Source organism: Phascolarctos cinereus, unplaced genomic scaffold (genome assembly GCF_003287225.1).
Source record: "Phascolarctos cinereus isolate Bilbo 61053 unplaced genomic scaffold, phaCin_HiC Scaffold_1;HRSCAF=81, whole genome shotgun sequence".
In the NCBI taxonomy this organism is placed as follows: Eukaryota; Metazoa; Chordata; class Mammalia; order Diprotodontia; family Phascolarctidae; genus Phascolarctos; species Phascolarctos cinereus.
Genome location: NW_027555514.1, coordinates 63472358 through 63492635, shown reverse-complemented (window position 1 = coordinate 63492635; position 20278 = coordinate 63472358). Strand labels below are relative to the sequence as shown.

At 36.9% G+C, this 20278-nt stretch overlaps 1 protein-coding gene across 1 annotated transcript in view; it reads right to left on the bottom strand.

The window, feature by feature from the left end:
• Positions 1-948: 948 nt before the first annotated feature.
• GPR158 (G protein-coupled receptor 158) overlaps positions 949-20278 on the bottom strand; it is a 425355-nt gene continuing 406025 nt past the window's right edge. Inside the window, exons 9-11 of the mRNA XM_020978227.2 lie at positions 17296-17401; positions 11683-11829; positions 949-5810 (exon numbers count right to left, since the gene is read on the bottom strand). Coding sequence (XP_020833886.1) covers positions 4335-5810; positions 11683-11829; positions 17296-17401 — 1729 coding nt within the window. The 3' untranslated portion in view covers positions 949-4334. The remainder of the gene's footprint in view (positions 5811-11682; positions 11830-17295; positions 17402-20278) is intronic.

Below are 20278 nucleotides of genomic sequence, written 5' to 3'. Positions count from 1 at the left end.
ACACATACATGGACACATATGAGTTGGCTTCATCAGGAGGTAGTGGATCCTTCATCAATGGACATCAAGTCAAAATAACGATTAAGTAACCATTTGTCAGAGCTGTTGAAGTAGTTCTCAGTCAAACACTGATTGGCCTAGATGCCCCTTTGGTTTTTTTCCAACTCTGAGATTCTGTGATAAGTTAAATCTTTCACAGAAACACATGTGAATAGCAATGGTGTGAAGAATGAAAAGGAAGACAATCATATCACTGGACAGTTTGGGTTGCCTTCCAACTTTTACTTTTATATACTCACTGTACGTATGTGTATATATACCATATACATTTATGTTTGCGCAATAATACATATCTACATATACATATGTGGGTGTATTGTTAACACGCTGATATTTCTTCAAACATAAGGGAGAACTTTCTAGCAATTAAGAAGCTAAGAAGAAATGTGGGATGCCTCAGAGAGGAAGTGAGCATTCTGTCATTGGAAGTTTTCTGGCTAAAGAGAGATAAACACTTATTTGTGATGGTATAAAGGGGAGTCATGCCTTCCATAAGACATTGAATTAGATAGTTCCTACAACTCTAAAATTTGTTGAATCCATGATCCAGAAGAAATAGCAAAATTCAGCCAAGCCTCTAAATCCTGTGTCTAATGAATCCAACCAATCTGGATACATAGATACCCCTTCATCTTTGACATCAGTGTGTTATTATCTGAAGTTTTGGTGTCACCTAGACACAACCAGAAATTATTTCTTCTGAAAGAGAGAGATTAAGTGACTTGCATAAAGTTAAATAGGCAGTAAGTATCAAAAGCAGAATCTGAGCCAAGTTCTGACTCCAGCGTCAGTGCTCCTGTGCAAAAACTGTCATTGACCTCAAATCCCATGTTTACTCGACTATACTGTTTAGATGGAAATAAGCTCACTTGGTAACAGGCAGGTGCATAGAATGAACACAAACCAGTTTAATATAAATGTGCTTTATTGCAGAGAAGTTATATTATTTACATGCTGCAACACATCACAACATAAATCTACCAAATATTTCCTGTTGGATGCTGTAGGTTGCCAGATAATAGTTTTAGAACCACAGAATAAAGTGAATAGACTTACAGTGATATCGACTCTACAACTCTCAGGAACTACAATGCTAGAAGTCAAACGGCAGTGTTTTCTCAGTCCTATCTGTCATTGCTTGCATGCAGAAACCTAAGGAGCAGATACAAAAGTGCTGTTGATTTTCCAATCCATATGGCCACCAAAGCGTACAGTGGGTTGAGTAATTTATTCATGTCTTACAGCATTTAATTCTTGCATAAAACATACAAGTCTATTAAGGTTGGCATAAATCTATTTACTCATAAATCTGGATTAGAAACAAAGGAGCAATGATGCAGCCCATACATGCACAGAAGGACAACCTAACAAATGTTTGTAATCTCAGTGTTTGTTGACTTCTCATGTTGATCGATTTTGCTAGCAAATGCTTTTAGTTCTAGATTGTAATTCTTTTGGCTGAATATTATACTGGTGGAGAACAACTGTGGGTCAAAGAATGTTACATAGGTCTAATTTAGCATGTCTTATTGAAGCCACGCCTCTAGCAACATCAATCCAATGATGCTTGACTTCTTTCTTTTTAGAAAATAAGTTGCAATAAAACTGAGGCATATGTGAAATGACTCATTGGGCTCAAACCCCACTAGCCTAGGGAGAAAATAAAACTTTTAAAAAATAGTACTTTCAAGGTCATCACAAGGGCATTTCTTGAGTGATCAAGTGATCCTAGGGGAAGGGACCAAAAAATAGATTTTCTTCATTTCCACTTGATCTTGGCCTACCAACCTGAGTACAGCAACAGACAGACAAATGATTACACAGGGCACATGGATAGCGGGTAGGGTAACAGAGAGGCCCCTACGTGAGACTTGTTCTGAAACAAAAGAGCTGGGGAGACTTTAAAGGTAAAGGAAGAGAACTCTTGGTTCCTATGCTATCCCCTTAGGGATAAGATTCTTCATGGGCTTCCTGTTTTCTGCTGGCAATTCCTTTGTTCTTTTCTCCCTCTTGAATTTTGTCCATATTCCCTGGTTAAATGAAACCCAATCATTTGGGTTAGAAATGAAAAGGGCAGAATAGGCACTTGACATACTACCATGTTTGGAATAGGCAAGGTGATGTCTGTTAAACTTTAAATTAAAATACATTTTCAAGTTTAATTTTTTCCTAATAAAAAACACTAAACTTGTACAGGGAAGCTACCAAGGTCATATTGGCAGCCAGAAGTCAGACCAGAGCCCAGACAAAGAAACTGTACACCTAGGACAAGGCTTGAGGATTATAACTGGTCTCTCCCTTGATGTTAGTCATTCAATCAACCAGCAAGCATTTATTAAGGACTTACTATATGCTAGACACTATTGCTATCTCAAAGTAACTTTGAGCCTTCAGTATAACACATGGGACTTTAATTATCACAAAATAAACCCCTAGATATCCTGGAGAGCAATTTTCTGGCATTAAAATATGTGCATTTATAAAAAATAATATAAAAATGTCCCTTTTTGCCCCTCCCTACGGCTTACACCCTAGGCAATTACCTTGTTTGCCTAGCCTCCGCCTGGATCTTAGCAAGCTAGTGTTCTCAGCACTCCCCAGTCCTATGGCCATTACAAAAGAATGACTTTTAGAAAACATGCCAGTGGAATGTTTTGTCATGAGGCAGAGTCTTATTCTTTTATTATTTCTCCAGTGCGGAAATATTACAATGGGAAGCCACAGGATATGGAACTTTCCCAGGGTTTAAGAGAATGAAGGTCCAACATCATCTTGTTGCAATTAAAGTAGATAGGGTTCTGAACCTAAGATTGAACTTAAGAAGTGGTATTCCTACCTGAACCAATGAGGAAGTCTAAAGTCTATAAGGTAGATGAATTGACTTTACATTCAATATGCATAATCCGAAAATATCCATGAAATTATCTAGATGCAAGCCCAATTTTTCTTAGCAGTTGTTTAAAAAAATAATCACTTGAAAGAGCTATCAGGGAATACCTCCACGTCTTTCCTCTGAAAGGCAGATTCCCTGGTTCTATAGTGTAGCTAGAACTAGAATAATGTCATTCCTTAAAGTCTTCTCTTTCCAAAAAAATAATAATTTAAAGCATATTTTCCTCACCCTTAGCTCTTCCTTTAGATAGGGATGCTAAGTATGAAATACTGAGAAAGATAACAGTGACTGACGATTAACCAGAACGATTGGTTTAATGTCTGGCTTGTAACAAACAATGGATAAGTTGTCCTTAACTCATTGAAATATACAGCTAATTAGGACCACTTGATCTCCAATATCAGCAGAGCTTCCGAGTGCTAACATAGAAGTGCAAACCAAGTAACTTCTCTGCATAAAAACCTTGAATAATACCATATCAAACGAGGATGTGAAAAATAAGAGTCAAACCCAAATTCACAAGATAAATCACAGCCAAAATAAAAAATTATGGCCTCCCCCACCAGGGAAGGCTTGCTGAACTTCTAGAAATGAACCAAAGTTGTAGATAGCAGTTATGTTGTAAGGTGCAATAACAATTGAGTATCTGGAGATTGCATAAACATGTTGTTGTGTCACATAATATCAAAGTTATTTGCAAAAATTATACAATCTGGAATGCTTGAATGTGAGACACAACAATGTACGGAAACATACATTTAGAAGAAAATGAGAGCAATCAGTAATATAAAATGTATTTTTGGGATGCATTAAGTTAGCAGTGCTATCAAGGTTAAATGAGTAAAGTGAAAAGTTCATTTCAGTCAGCTGCTCAAGGATATAACTTTACTTCATTTCTTAATTTTTTACCAAACATTTTCTATATGATTTAGAATTCCCTCCATTTGTATCTTCAAAGGTAAATTTCAATGGGGGATGGGGAAGGGCAAACCTTAAACGAACATTTCGTTTAAATACATAGTATCCCAAAAATCTTAGTGTTAAAACTGCACTAAGACTTTTGGGACATGTTGTATTTACATCTCTTCTCTAGATTATTACGGAAATTCTTTTAGAGGTGGGGAGGGGGGAGAAGTGGGAAAATTGTCACTCTGATATTTATTCCCAAGGTATCTTCCATATCTCCAACTCCAAACTCCTCTACCCTGGTTGAAACCTTATTGTCTTCCATTGTCCCTCCTTGATTAACAAGTTCTCCTTGGGAATTCTCTGACCTTCCTAATCTTTAGTGGATGGTGACATCAGGGTTTCTTCTTTGCTCTTTTCTTTTTTCACACCATTCATTTATGGGCATGTACACTTTAAAAGTGTCCTAAACCTCTTATTTGCGGAGTGTTGGTGTTTTATTTGCACTTAAAGCAGAAGAGGCCAAAAAGGTTACACTTCTCTCAGCATTTGGTAAGCCTGGGGTCTCATACTCCCAGGGACACACCTCAGCTCTGGATGTTAAAGGCTGCTGAAAGTTATTACTTGAGTCAAAGGAGGCAGATGAAAGCACATTTCCCTCAGAGAAAGATGGAGTTTTTTTCTGGTCTCCTATTTGGTTGGTATTTTCTTGTTCTGCTTTTGATGCTACAACTTTTGAAGGCAGTTCGTCATGTTGACCCACACAAACCTTGGCTGAAGGATGTTGACCACCATTTTCACCTTTCCCACCCCCAGGGAGAAAGTGAGTCTTAGCATTCAAATGCTGTTTTTCCTCTTCAAAAACATACTGTTCTGGGCTCTCCCAAGGGCACACTTCAGACTTGTCAATACTTTTTTGATTGGATTGCTGATAGCCTTCATTGGGTTCAGGCTTGTACTGAGATTTCTCCTTTGGGTGGGGAGGGATGCTTTTCTCGATTTCAGAAGCTGCAATAGACACATGTTTCTGAACTTTCGATTCTGAAGGCACAGGACCTGGTGTCAAGTCATAAACCTCCCAAGGACACACTTCCCCAATGTCAAAGTTATCCTTTAACAAGCCTGGGCCTGTTTCAGAATTGGCAGTGGGTGTACTCACCCGCTGTTGTTTCATAATTCCAGATTTGGGAGGTTTCCTTAGTTCTTCAGAATGAGTGGAATTTTTCCAGGCAGAATCTTTAGTCTCTATTTTATCAGGGTTGGAATGTTTTCGGTTGAACTCTTTGCCTTTGAGTGGTGGTTTGGGGGATTTATCATTTTCTTCTAGGCCTTGAATTGATGTTTTCCCAGTCAAACTAAGAGTCTTCTCCTTGGCACTTGCTATAACACTGAGTGACTTTTGTAACACAGATGTTCTCGGATGCCCAGGCTTCTTTTCTGAGCTAAGGTTGTGAGCACTTGCTGACTTACACACCAAAGGGACTGACTCAGTGGATGAAGCCTCCATGTTTTCTGTAACCCTCTTGTTGACTTTTTTACCCGGAAGGGAGTCCAGTAGAGAGTTCTCTGTGGTCTCTACTTCATTTTCTGTTGGTATACTATTGGACTCTTCTGATTGGTCTCTAACATGATCATAAGTGCTGTGGGACTTTTTTAAGGAGAAGACCCGGTTTTTCAGAGACTCTTCCTTTGCCTTTACAATGCCACTGGAGGACTCTTGGGGGTTTTTCCTCACAATGACAGCATTTTTGGTTGCACTGTGGTCCATGACCTCCTTATCCTCCTTAGAGCATTGTCTGCTGACTGTTTCTGGGATCTCGGTAATGCGCCTCATGATGGAACGGCCAAGGCCCTTTTTTGAGCACCGCTTTTTCTGGAGGTGTGGATTATTTGTGATCATCTTCTTCCTTTTATAGATTTCCAGCTGAGCATAGAGTTTCTTTAGCTCATCCTGAGAAAAGATAAAAACCAGAGGGTTACAAAATGAAGGCAGTCAACTAACCAGGACAGTAAGTGTGAGTCAAATTAGACAGATCTGAACATTGTAAGAAAATAGCATCTAAACAAAATACCTTATTCCTTTTTTCTACTATATGGTTCTATTACAAATTTGTGTTTAGTTAGACACTGATCTTCAAAAGAGAAATAGTTCAAGGCCTCACGTGACATATATTCCGTACTTATTTTTCATCGAGCACCTACTTTGGATCTGTCTTTACTATGTTCAGGATTGAATTTGGACCATCACATTATGGACTTATTGATAACACATAACCAAGCACTTCTTCGGGCAAATTATGAAGTTATCCTGAAAGTGGTTCCCAAGATATTAGATTTAGGTCAGATTAAAAAGGTTTCAAAAATACTGAGTAATCACACAGCAGATCATCTGCCCAGAAGCAAAATTCTTCCACTAGTTGTTATCGTAGCCTGTTATGACCAATTCTTAATAATATGGCCCTCCATCCTACCCGTCTGACAATAAGATATAATATTTAATATAATGAGATATCTCCTTACAGTCCCTGGACACAAGGCCAGTTTTTACCTTCACATCCTATCCATCCATTCATCCATTTACCCAGGCCATGTCATCATCTTCCTACTGCTATTAAGCTGCTTCTCCCCATCAGGCCTAGCACCCCTCACACTGGACCTGCTGGGAAGGACTTTCCTGAATCCATGCCCTAGACCGTTAGAAAGTTAATCCACTTCTTTTTAGAGTTCCTGGCCAGGGCCCTATCCATTTTTGGGGGACTAGATTTGTTCAAACTAGCCCACTATGTCTATAGCCTGATCCTAGACACCAGACAAACCATCCAGACATTTGTCAAGGCCATTTCACCCTCTCTCTGCCCCCACGTGCCCACTTTTTCCCTCCATAGAACAAAACTTCATTTTGGCCACCTCTCTCTTATAATAGTGTCCTCTTCCACTATTCAATGAATGAGGTCCTTGAGGACAAGAACAATTGCTTTTTAATCTTTCTATCCCCCATGCTTAGGACAGTGTTTGGCCGGAATAAACTCTTATTCATATAATTATATATTATTCATATAATGATAAACAAGAATTTTAAAAATCAGCAAGCACTTATTAGCATCTTTATACAAGTCCAGTTGAACTTGCTTTCTTGTTTTTTTCCCCCCCACACACATGGCACAATTCCCATCATCACTTTGCATTGGATATGGGTTGGTCCACTTCACAAATGCTGCTCTGCCTTATTTCAACTCTAGTTGAAACCTAGTGTCTCACCTAGTGTTTCCCCCACTGTTTTCCCACTTCCTTTTGGGTATTCTCTCCCTCTTTAGATTGTAAACTCTTGGAGGGCAGAGATTGCCTTTCTTTTTATTATTCATATTCCCAGCACTTAGCACTGTGCCTGGCACATAGTAGGTGCTTAATAAATGTTCATTGAATTGGATTGAACATCTCTCATGAGTGAAAAATATTCTGCCTCCTCATCTCTTCCTGTTAAAAACTCTAAACCCCTTCAAGACTCAGATCAAGTGCTTTCTTCTGTTCGAGGCCTTTCCTGATTCCTATAGCTGATACTTCCTCCCTTCCACACCCCATTACGTCTCCTCCAGTAGAATATAATCTAATTTAAGGAAAGGACTATTTCACTTTTGTCTTTGTACAGCCACATAGTAGGCACTTAAAAATGTGTTGATTAATATATATTATGTGCTAGGTACCATACTAGATGTTAGGGATAAAGAGACAAAGATTAAACAGTCCATGCCCTGAAGGGTGCGTATTCTAATAATGGTAATGTGTACATGTATAAATTCTGATGGCCAAATCAGGTAAAATATTTGTCAAATCAATCAAAAACCAGTTGGTCTTTTTGGGGACTAAGTTGGTTATTATAATGATTTTGCCAAATGATACAGCTGAGTTACACTGTAGTATTATTTACCACGAAAAGAACTTTCTTTTGAAATTTCTGAGGTTTCATAAATTAAAAATAAGATAAATTTTAAAAAAGAAAACTTTCTGCTGAGTTGAAACCAATAACAATGCACATTTTCTAGATATTTTGGTATTGTGTGTGGTGAATAAATACATGCTAAGACAGAGAATTCTGGGAAAATGATGGAGTAGGTCAGGAAATTCCAAGCGCTCCAGATTTCCCCCACAAGAGAGATAAAATGGCACTTCAGGGCTGACATAGACTGGTAAAAATAAATAAGACTAGGGGCAGAATAGTGGTCCTCCTGGGACAATCTGAAGATCTGTAGAAAAATCCCAGGACAAGGTTTGGCCCCTGTGAAGAGTAACTACCTCCAGGCTAGTTCTGCTTAAACAAGTGGCAAGCCCTGGGGTTAGCTGGGTTGAGAAGGTGCCTGGGCTCCTGTCACAGGAACTTTTACCCCGGGACAGTGAAGGGAGTTGGGTGTCTGAGCCCAGAAGGGAACCTCTGCTAACAAGGAGCACCAGCCCCAGCTGTGCTGTGGACATGAGGCTCTGGGCAAAAAGGAACCAGCACACACTGCAGAAGCAGTGGGGCAAGGATGCCACTGGCTGTTGGCACTTACTGGAGGCTGGAGGTCTTTGTTTCAGTTTCAGGCCAGAGGGGAGAACTGAAGGAGGCTCTGAGGCCAGAGGCACCATACCCCATCCCTCAGGGCTAGAGGTGATTACAAAAAAAAAAATAATAAGGCTGCCACAAATACAAAACAAAAATGTGCAGGCAAAGAAAAAAATAATTCAACCATAGAAAGTTACTATGGGAATAGAGAAGACTGGGATTCATCTTCAGAGGAGGATACTGAAGCAAAGAAACCCTCATCTACCTCAAAGAGTAATGTCAAATGGTCACCTGCCCCCAAAATAATTCACAGAAGAACTTTAAAAAGACTTTAAAAATTAAATGAAAGAGACTGAGGAAAAACTAAAAAAAAAACAATCCAAGAAAAACAAGATTATGAAAAGAAAGTCAACCAATTAGAAAAGGAGATCCAGAATCTTAAAGAAGAAAATGACTCCTTGAAAACCAGAACTGGGCAAGGGGAAGCCAATGAAGTCATTAGAGACCATAAATTAAATAAATAATAATAAATAATAAAACAAAATATAAAGAATGAAAAAATAGAAGACAATGTGAAACATCTCCTAAGAAAAACAACTGATCTGGAGAACAGATCAAGAAGGGAAAACACAAGAATAATCAAACTACCTGAAAGCTATGTTTAAAAAAGTATCTTGATACAATTATACATTAAATAGTTAAAGAAAATTGTCCTGAAGTATTAGAACAAGAGGAAAAAGTAGGAATAGAAAAAATCCACTGATCACTACCTGAAAGACATCCTACAAGGAAAACCCACAAGAATGTCATAGTCAAATTCTAAAACCCCATGCTCAAGGATAAAATATTATGAGAAACAAAAAAAAACAATTTAAATACAGCAGTGCCACAATTAGACTCACACAAGATCTACCAGTGATGACACTAAAAGACCATGAGTCTTAGAACACTGTATATCAAAGAGCAAAAGAACTGAGGTTCTGGCCAAAAATATTATACCCAGAAAAGCTAAGCACAATCTTGAATGAAAAAGACATGGATATTCCATGAATTGTCAGACTTTCAGGATTTTGTTAAATGAAAAAAATATCTCAACTTAATAGATTTGAAATACAAGAAACAAGAGAAATATAAGGTACATACCAAAGACTATTTACAAAGGATTCAATAAGAACAGATTGTTTACCTTTTTTTATGAGAATATGTAAAATATATGTCTAAGATTGTTATTAGTAATTGGGTAGCTCATAACAAAGATTGGGGTAGACCTGAGTATGATATGATTTTAAAAAGTAAAATGATTTAGGAACTGCTGAAAAGAGTAATTATCTCACAGAAATGAGGTGCAAGAGGAAGAACTGATGCAGAGGAATTAGATGGAGGAGGAGGGCAGGTAGTTCTGGAAACCTACTTTCTTCAGAAATGGGTTTAAGAGGCAAAAATACATATATATCTAGAAGAGTATAAAAGTTTTCTCAATTCAGAAAGAAATAAAACACTAAGGCGATAGGGAGGGGGGAGAGGATAAGGGAGGGATCTTTAGAGGGGAGGATGAGGGAAAAGATTAAAGGGGAGTATAGAAAGGTGTTTAGATTAATGGGAATGGGAGGATAAGGGAGGGATCCTTTGAGGGAGGTAGGTTAAGTAATAGGAGGGTAAGATAGCAGGCAGAAGTAAAGTAGAGGAGTCAGGAGGGATAGGAAATGAGAGATATAAACAAACACAAAATAAAGATCAGGAGTGGTAATCATGATCACAGACAAAGTTAAGGCTAAAATAGATTTAATTAAAAGAGAAAAATAGGGAAACTATACTATGTGTCAGTCATACTCATCAACATTGTTTTGGACTGTTTAAAACAACTAGACAGTATAACATTGGAATATTGCTGTGGTACAGAAAATGATGTGTTACTGGACTTGGAAAACTATGCAAAGACTTGAACTTATGAAGGAAGAGGTTATCCACCCTTAGGAAAACAGAGGACAAATAAGTATAGTACAGTCTTATGTCTTGCATATGAATGTATATATCTATATATGAGTATGATTATAGATATCTCAGTATATGTATATGTACATACGTATATCTTTATATATATATGTCTCTACACACATATGTGTATATATGTGTGTATATGTGTGTGTGTGTGTGTGTGTGTGTGTGTGTATATCCATGCTTAATTGTAGCTTTCTGGAGTTGGGGGGACAAAGAGGGGAAAAACAAAGTAAAAAGTGCACAGAGAGAACAAAAGAAAACTTGTAAGAAGGCAAAGATGGACAGCTCTCAACACAATGTGTAGTATTTATTACATAGGCTTTCTTGAAATGGGAATTTATTGCTATATATTTTGAATCCTCTCTCACATTCTGCTGTACATCTGGCAGTGCTTTTTTTTCTTTTGTATTATTTTAGTTTTAGTATTTAATTTTGCTTATTTTTTCTTTTATTTTGCATTTAAGTTTAAAATAAAAAAGAACAAAAAATAAAGACAGAAAACCTGTCATATAACTATTTTCAACATTGAAAAAATACATGCAAAGAAACATGAATCCATACGAAAAGATGTTATCTTCATTCATTGAGATGACCGGTCATTTGATTGTTATTTTATGTATCTTGATTTGGAAAAAAAAATAGTACCTTTAAAATAAAGAAATTCCCATGTTTGGCTAGTTATGTTGACGAAATTAATTACTAACATTTTATTTATACCCTAAAATATACACAGGGATTTTAAAAAATAGATGATTTTTGAATGAAGTATAATGAATCACATTATTCTTAAAAAAAAAAACAGAAAGGATTTTTTGTACTGTTAAGAGAGAGAGAGAGAGAGAGAGAGAGAGAGAGAGAGAGAGAGAGAGAGAGAGAGACAGGGAGAGAGAGACAGAGATGTCCAAGTGTTTGTATCATTCTCTGATTATTTTCATTCTACTCATCCTTTGAAGTGAATCTCCAATCCTATTTGCTCTGTGAAGTCTTCCCAGACCATGTAGGCTACAAGTGATTTCTATCCTCTCTCTGAACTCTTAGAGCATTATCTTTTACACCAGTCATTTGGCCCCTAATATCATGCTTTGTACTGTTATTTTTTTTATTCATTTACTTAAATTTGATCAAATTATGTATTTAAAAAATAATTTTTATTTAGAATAAAAGAAATTTCTAATACATATAAACCCAAACAAATCAACATACATTCTTTTCTTCTCAAACAAAGATTGGTACTTGCCATATACACCGACTTTATCTAAAATATGGAAAAGATCAAGACCAAGGTTACCCGAATATCCTCAGGGTCCAAGCTGTGCTCACTCCAAGCTGAATTGATACTGCTGTTCAGGTACGATCCTGACCGGCCCATGTCAAGTTCATCTTCATATGCTTCTGTTGCTATATCATCTCTTGGATTATTGCTTGAATGTGAAAACTGCCACAAGGAGCAAACATGAGGTATTTATTTGACTCCAAATTGAAGAACAAGACAAAAAGTTCTTTGAGAAGTTAGGGTGAGCTATATGTAGTAGGAAAGAACACTGATTTGGAGTCAGAGAACCTGGAGTTGAATTAAGGGTGGTGAATGAGGTCACCTGTGTGTCTCTGCACAAGTTGCTTCACATTTCACCTGGAAAATGAGCAGGTTGGATCGACCCCCAGGGACCCTTCTGGATCTAACTGTGTGCTCCTGTGATCCTCCAAAATGCCCAATATTTCTGCTTAGGTGCCTCAGGGTTGGCAGTGTGGTAGGATGGAAAGAGAACTGAGCTTGGAGTCACAGGGCCTCAGTTCAAATCCCAACACTGTCACTTAGTGTTATGTGAATTTGGGCAAGTTACTTGGTATTCCACACTAATGAAAATCTGGTCTTTGATGTTCATCAAGAAGAGCCTCATCTAAGCTTTCTGTGCATTCCTTCTTCCTGGATCTCATTGCTATTATTTACCCGTGGCTTCTTGGCAGAAGGAAAGTGAATCTTAAGATTTGCTGAGACATTAGTGAGGATTATTGATGAGAGATCATCTCCTTAGGGTATGTTGTTATTGCTCTTTAGTCATTTTCAATTTTGGCCAACTCTTCCTGACCCCTTTTGAGATTTCTTGACAAAGATACTGGAGGGGGTTGCCAGTTCCTTCCCTAGATCATTTTTACAGATGAGGAAACAGGGTTAAGTGACTTGCCCAGGGTCACACAGTAAATGTGTGAGCTAGATTTGAACTCAGGTATTCCTGACTTCAGGCTGGGTACTCTATCCACTATGCCACCTAACTGATCCTCTTATGATTATTTATGTTTTGAGTAATAGAGGAAAACAAACTTAAAGGACTGAATCTTTAATGCTATATTGTGGTGCCTGAGGAGGGGAGACATTTGCAACCATAAGGGTCTTCCTATTGTCCTTCAAATTATACTACATGGGTAATGATGAATATCATCTGAGTTTAACATCAGTCTTTAACATAGAGTTTTACCATAATAAAGGACAAAATATAGGATTTTTCACCTACAACCTACAGCTGTGGCAAATATCAGCATACGAATTTAATGCTGGACTGGTGGTCCACAGGTAATGGTTACAATCCTGGCTTGGATATTGGTGTCATCTGGAACAAGTCACTTTGTGCTTCTTTTTACTCAACTGCAAATTTAGGGTATTGTACTAGATGAGGGCTCTCTCTCTCTTTCTCTTTCATTCTTGTACTCATTTAATTTCTAAAATTCCACAATTCTATGCAAAACTCCAACCCTTAAATGTACCTGCATTAGTCAAATGCCTTAGCCAAGGAAAGAAGCCACAGACTGGAAGATAAAAGTAAGTAATTACATGAGATGTTAATGTCTGGTGAAATCACACTAGCAAATCTTTATTGAGCATTTACTATGTGGGTAACCGTGGGCCAATGAGGTTTTTTTCTGAGACTGATTATCTACAATATGTGATGACTGGATGTGAGAAAACAGGAATGAGTAAGTAAGTGAGTAGGTGAGAGGATTTAGAGGAAAATCAGCTAGGACTACTGTGAGTCTCTCTTTATGCTTTCAACTAGTAAATGGAGTTTAGATTTAGAAGAAAAAAAAGAACAGCACATCAGCAAAGTCACTAGAAGAGATATTTTTATACATACAGTATATACACACATCATATATATGTACATATAATATAGGTGTTAAAGATCTATTAATGTATTCAAATATAGTATATCCACTTACATAGAAGAAAGTGATGGGATGTGATTTCATTGGTAAATGGAATTCCGAGGTGATGAAACCCTGTTTACCAATCAATACAAGATGGCACCTTCTCTACAACTTAATATTCTTAGAAAGTTGCCTAGGGCACAGAGAGATTTAACACTTTGCTGAGTGACACACAGCTGGTATTTTTCAGAGACAGGAATTGAACCTAAGTTCTCCTGGCTTCAAGATCAGATCTCTATCCAATATGTCATGCTGATCACGTGTTATAGTCCAAAGGATGCAATGGATGCAACTTTTATCCATGGAGAGACATTGTGTTATAGTATACAGAGCGCTGGCCTTGGAGTCAAGATCTGGGTTTCAAGACCTGCCTCTGACACATACTAACCACATAAACCTTGGTAAGACACGTAACCTATCAATGTCTGAGGCAAGTCTCTAACTGGTAAATTATAAGGTTATGATGTTATAGCAGATTTTAAATTAAAGACAAATTGCCAATCTTCATTGGTGAAGGAACTTTTTCTATCACAGAACTATACAAAAAGGAAAAAAAAACCCTGCTCATAAGAAGATTTAAAAATCAGGGTGCAAATTGCACCAATGGCAAGCTCATGAAACTCCCACTGAAGTCTTGGGAATGAGTTAATAGGCTCAGAGGAATGAAAGTCCATACATCACAAAGTCAGGCTTGGAAGTATGAACCAAAATGTAGCAACATAAAAACTGGGTTCAGCCTCTTCCCTGTTTCAGAGAGAAACACAGAGTATAGAAAATGGGTCCAACATTCTGTTGTATTTGCCCAGTATAAATCATTACTCATCTTGGGCTTAGTGTACAAAGCATGATTTGCAATGCTGATTGTATTTCCCAAGTCCTCCAGTCAGGATAAAATCTAAATTCTCAAAATGTCATCACATTCATTGGGAGGAAAAACATAAATGACAAAATATCTTGCCATCTAGTATTAATATTATTTTAAAAGGGAAAAAGTGCCAATTAAGAAAAAGGGATTTGAGAGCTAAGGGACAGGCTACCTTTTATCCCTAAAAATGTTCTTGACATTTTTAGAGAATTCACATTGAGTGTACACTTTATTCCTTCCAAATTAATATTCCTGAGATTGCATATGGGAAACAACTGTTGAGAGGAAAGCTTAAATAACACTTTTCATCAAGTCACCCAGCTGCTCAAAACCCATCACCAGCTCCCCATTGTTCATAGGATAAAATCTGAATTCCTGAATCTGATGTGGATTGGGGCAACCTACCTTCCCAATCTCATCTTTGACTGTTCTATATAATCCTTTAATCCATACAGACTGGTTTCAAAATCTCTGGACCTTGACTTAAGGTGCCTCTGAACCTTTCTTCATGTTGCTCCCCTGTCCTCCTAGCACTTCCCATCCTCACTTATCTCTTAATCCCCAACTGAATGGAGCCTGCCATGAATAGCCTGCAATGATCTAGCCCTCCTGTAAATTCCACTTTCACTTACCTTGATAAGCCACTGATCTGACACATAAGCTGTACACATTACTGCCATGCATTATTTGTTATCTTTTTATGTATCTATAGCTTATCTTCTTAACTAGCTCCTTGAGGACAGGCCTCTAATTTATATGTCAGTCACTATGCCTGTATCAATGTCTCCTACAGCGTATTGCACACAGCATAATCATTGGGCTGTGATATTGAAGATATCCAGAGCTTGGAGACCATCTAGTCCAAACCCCTCTTTTGCAAAAGGGGAAATTGAGGCCCACAGATGTTAAGCGACTTGTCCAAGGTTGCATAGTAAGTTCCAGGAGCGGGATTTGAACCAAGGTTCTCTGACTCCAGAGCCAGGGTTGTTTCCACTCTCCTGTGCTGCCCCCATGTCGAGATTTAGAGCAAGAAAGGACCTTTGAGGTCATCTAGCCCAACCCCTTCCTTTTATAGACTAGCAAAATAAGGGCCAGAAAGCTTCCATTTCTTACCCAAGGCTAGAATTCAATCCCAGGAGCACCTTTAACTCCAAATACAGCACTGTTTCCACTATGCCACATTGCAATTGTCACTCAAAAAACACTTGTTGATTGAAAGAGGTAGAAAAAAATACTTTTGCAATTAGACAGTTACATAGAATACTACTTTTTCTAGAATCATATATTTAGGTTTTTAAAGGTCTCCTCATCCAGTTTCCTCATATTATCGAGAAATCTGGAGTTCTTAGAGGTTATGGGACTTTCCCAAGTTGACACAGGTAGTAAATAGTAGAACTGAGGTTTGAGTCTTCCTACTTCCTTCTTTTTCTACCACACCATCTTGACTCTTTTTCATCATCTGGTTAATGGAAGAATGCTGTTTCACTCAGTGCGTGAAATTGCTAGTGTTAAGGATGAGAAGTACTCTCATTTTTCTCTTATCACTCACTCTGTTCCCCAATAAGCTGAGTTGCTTTGAAAATGTTAGATCTCTGCTATAGCTGATAACTAAAAGAATGGCCATATTAATCTACTGCTGAGCAGACATATTCCATAATATCCTGCAAAATCTTGTCTTGCTTCTAAATTCATAGCAATTCTCTGAAACTGGGTTAGAGTGGGGCTTTTAAATAGGGGGAAACCTCTTTGCAATACTAAAATTGGTCAGTATAGTAATGCCCACAATAAAATAAGCATTTAATAAATGCAAATGTACCTTAAAACTATAGAATGCTAAATGCATAACTAGTCATTACAATTAGTTACCTATGTCACATCCAGCTTTTTTCTTAATCCTTGGGGGAACATAATTTGATTACGCATGTATGTGAGCTCTGCTCATGAAGTTAAGATACTAATTTTCATAAGCCATATAAAAAATTAATCTCTCTGATTTTCAATTACAATCTGCACAAATGCATATAATTATGTGTTTCAATGGTTTTACATGCTTTTAAAATAAAAACATTAAAAATAATTGTTATGATTATAGACCAAGACATAAAAAGTTCTGCTACTGAAGGTGTCTCAAGTATGAAACAGAAAAGCATTTTTAAAAACTACATGAGAATATACTTTAGGGCTTTTCAAATCCAGATCTGAATCCCAAGTGTTCCAATCCAGTTTTAAGTCATTGTGACCACAGAGATAAGGGATAAGAAACTAATGTTCTAAGTATCATCTCTGTTAGAATTGTCCTTGGGGTGTAGCATAATCTTTTGTCTGTCCTCTAAGTGCAATGGCACAACAATGATGCATTTCAGAACTCCTGGAATCATACCCTAACCTCCTCTGACAGTAGTCCTGTATTGTAAATATTTGTTTACATTTGCTCTAAGAAAAATGAAGTCATTCTAAATCACAGGAGATACACAAAAGTTCAAAAGGATTCCTAGAAATAGTTGTCAAAAATATCTCTTGACTAAATCAAGGAGTATTCCTTAGGATCCACTCAAATTTAAATCTAACAAGGCATCAAGATATGGTAGATGTCCTTGGTAAACTAATTGTAGATTTTATCAAAGTAAAACTTTTTCAAAAATAATTTTGACATTTGGTAAATCCAAATGTAGTCAGGTCTCTAGTTTATAGTGAAAAGACTTTTAGAAGTAATCCACAAAATATTATAGCCCCCCCCACTTCTAGTTCTACATTTTAATGAAAAGAAACCATTCCAAGTTCTCTCAAAGCATTGAGTGCCCTGTTTTGCCAGAGAAAGAGAAGTTAAAAAAATACCTTTGGAATCAAAAGTAACCCAATGGTGACTGTCACAGTCAAATGGGTATGTGCAAAAAATAGCATCAGCATCCAGTCAGACTGAAGTTTTGAAGCAAGAACAAATCTGAAATAAGAACGCATAGAGTTAGCAATCATCAAGACTATGACTTATGATGCTAAGCACTTTATGACTTTTTCCCCTCTATCTGGTCTATAAAATTCAATTCATGTTGGAGTCTACTTAAAAAAGATTCTGATGTGTAATTTCTTCATCTTAGAATGAGAAATAGTTTGACAAACATGAGCATATTTGCAGAATTTTCTTACAAATATAGGAAATTAGGATATTTTACTCATTAATTATCTCTTACTTTTGAAAAAAATAATGAATTCATTTCATAATTTGCCATTAACTTTTCAGAGGATGCTATTACATTATGCCTCAGTTGCATCTGCAAAGCGAAGGTGGGGAACAAAAGAGAATCCAAATGAATTATGTCTTATTAACTGGTAGTTTCAGAAACTCCAAAATGAGCAGCTTTCAAGGATGGACAATTTTAGAATAAAGCAAATCCAAATAACTCCTTGATTAAAATATTCTTTACTAAATTAAAGTCATTGAAAAATGCTAATCAGAATAAAGCAGTGAGAGAGCTGGTGGTTATCTGCATTTGTGTGTTTCCCAAGATTTAAATGGCAACCAATGTAATAGATGAATGAATGTACTACTGGCTTGCAATTTGCATGATTTTTTAAAAAGTCCATATTTAATGGGATTTTGAGTATTTCAGTTAACCAGGTTTTTAATTTCAATTTAAATATTTAAAAGAGATTTTTCTCCAGAAATATATGCAATTATGAGCCAGGAAAGACCTACTGGAGACATTGGCTTGTGTGCAGTATTTGCTACAGCAATTTGGGAAAATTTCTCAAGTTAAATCAACATCTGCAAGTACAAAGTAAAGCTGATTGCCACACCAAAGTAAAATCAGAATGGTTTTAATAATATTAATTTTGTCATGGTACCTCCCCTTTTAATATTTCTATATACAACCCCATTTATTCAAGAAGGTTGGGTGAAACAAAATTCTTATTGCCTTCTTGGCTCCTAGATGTTCTTTTCAGCGACATAGAGGGCTAACTGTCAATTTGGGCACTTAGAAAAAGAAACAAAAACATATTTTCAGGGCAAGCAGCTTTATCTGGCCCTCACAGGATTATAGAATCTTAGCTCTAGATGTGGAAGGGACCCTACAAGCCCCCTAATCCAGCCCCCACATTTTATAGATGAATATACTGAAGGCAAGAGAGGTGATGGGCCTTGTCCAACATGACACAGTGGCAGAGCTGGGCTTCAAACTCAGCTCTAGTGATTCCAAGGTCAGTCAACCCAATTTGGCACGCTTTCCTTTACAACAAAGAGACTTTGAAATTCATGAAGTGAACACAATACAAGAAATAATTCAAAGATATTGAACTAAGTGGAAGGAAGAATTCATTACTATTAGTATGTATGATATTAGAATACAGATATTAAATTTTTGTGTTCTTTAAATTTTGGCAGCCTATGGCAAAGGCTTCATTGCTCCACCCCACTTATGGCTGTGCAGTAACTCCTTCAAATGTTTAGGAAAGTGCAATTCATCCTCTTAGTAGTGATGATATTAAAATCCAAGAACAAATACGTATGTTACCGAGTCAAAAGGAACAAAGAACTGTTATCGTAATATCCTTCTTTGTCTCTAACTGTGGTTTTTTTTTTGCAAATTAAGAATAATAGCTGTAGACATTTAAATGGCTTATAATCATAACCATTAACGATAAGTTTTCAGCAAATGATATCTTCTTCTAGGTTGGAGCATGCTATACTTGGCACTTAAATAATGCCCCAGATTAAGTGAACAACATTCTTTTAGGTGTATTGGCTGAAGTTTAGACAATACATTGAGTCTACAATAAAGGAGAATCAGAAGACACAGCACAGATAATGTGGCATATCAATAAAAAATCCACCAAAATGACCATTTTCCCCATCCATCATGAAATAAAGGGCACATGACTCAAACCAGAGTGAATATTTATTTTGCTCTATGAGGAGATGAATTACTCCTTGCTATGTACTGTTACCACATGAATCTGGTGAGTAAGGTCCCTTTACAAAACAGTGTAAGTCAAATCATTCTTTAGAAGCCATACCCTCCATTGATGTCACTGGGGAAATAGGGAGGTGTAGGGAACAACTTGTATGGAAATTCCCTCTACCAATGAAGACAGACTTGTAACTTGTATGTAATTTATAATCTTAGAGAATTGCCTGGGCTACTGAAAGGTTACATGACTTACTGATATTTCTAGAGCTAGTATGTGTCAGATATTGAACTTACCTCCATGTTTATCTGAGCCCAGTGTTCTATCTTCTACATTAGGTTGCCATGACACTGAATTTATCATTGGGAATAGAAACTATCAATAATGTACAACTCTGAAGTTGCTGAAATTTGACTTCCATATTCATAATAATAATTAGCATTTATATTGGGCTTTGCCAGGTGCTCTACAAACATTACTTCGTTTTATTCTTGTAACAACCCTGGCAGTTAATTGCTATTATTTACTTCATTTGTACAGATGGGGAAAGTGAGGCACATAGCAGTGAAATGACTTGCCCAGGTCACCCAGTAAATGACTGAAGTAGGATTTAAATTCCAGGTCTCTCTAATTCCAGGTCCAGGATCTATTCACTGCACCACTTAGGTACCTAGTCATGTTGGAGGTCTAGCTGATATGATTTCTGATACTAAAGAAAATGAGATTACAGTAAATTCTTAAACCCTGATGGATCAAGATATTCTCTAACTTTGCAAAGCAATGGAACTAAAAATAAATTTCTTTAAGGAAAATATCTATCTATATAAATATATGTATATATTTTTAGGTACATAATTTTTAATTATATATTAGCTTATAAAGATTTTCATGCAAGCATCTTTACTATAACCAA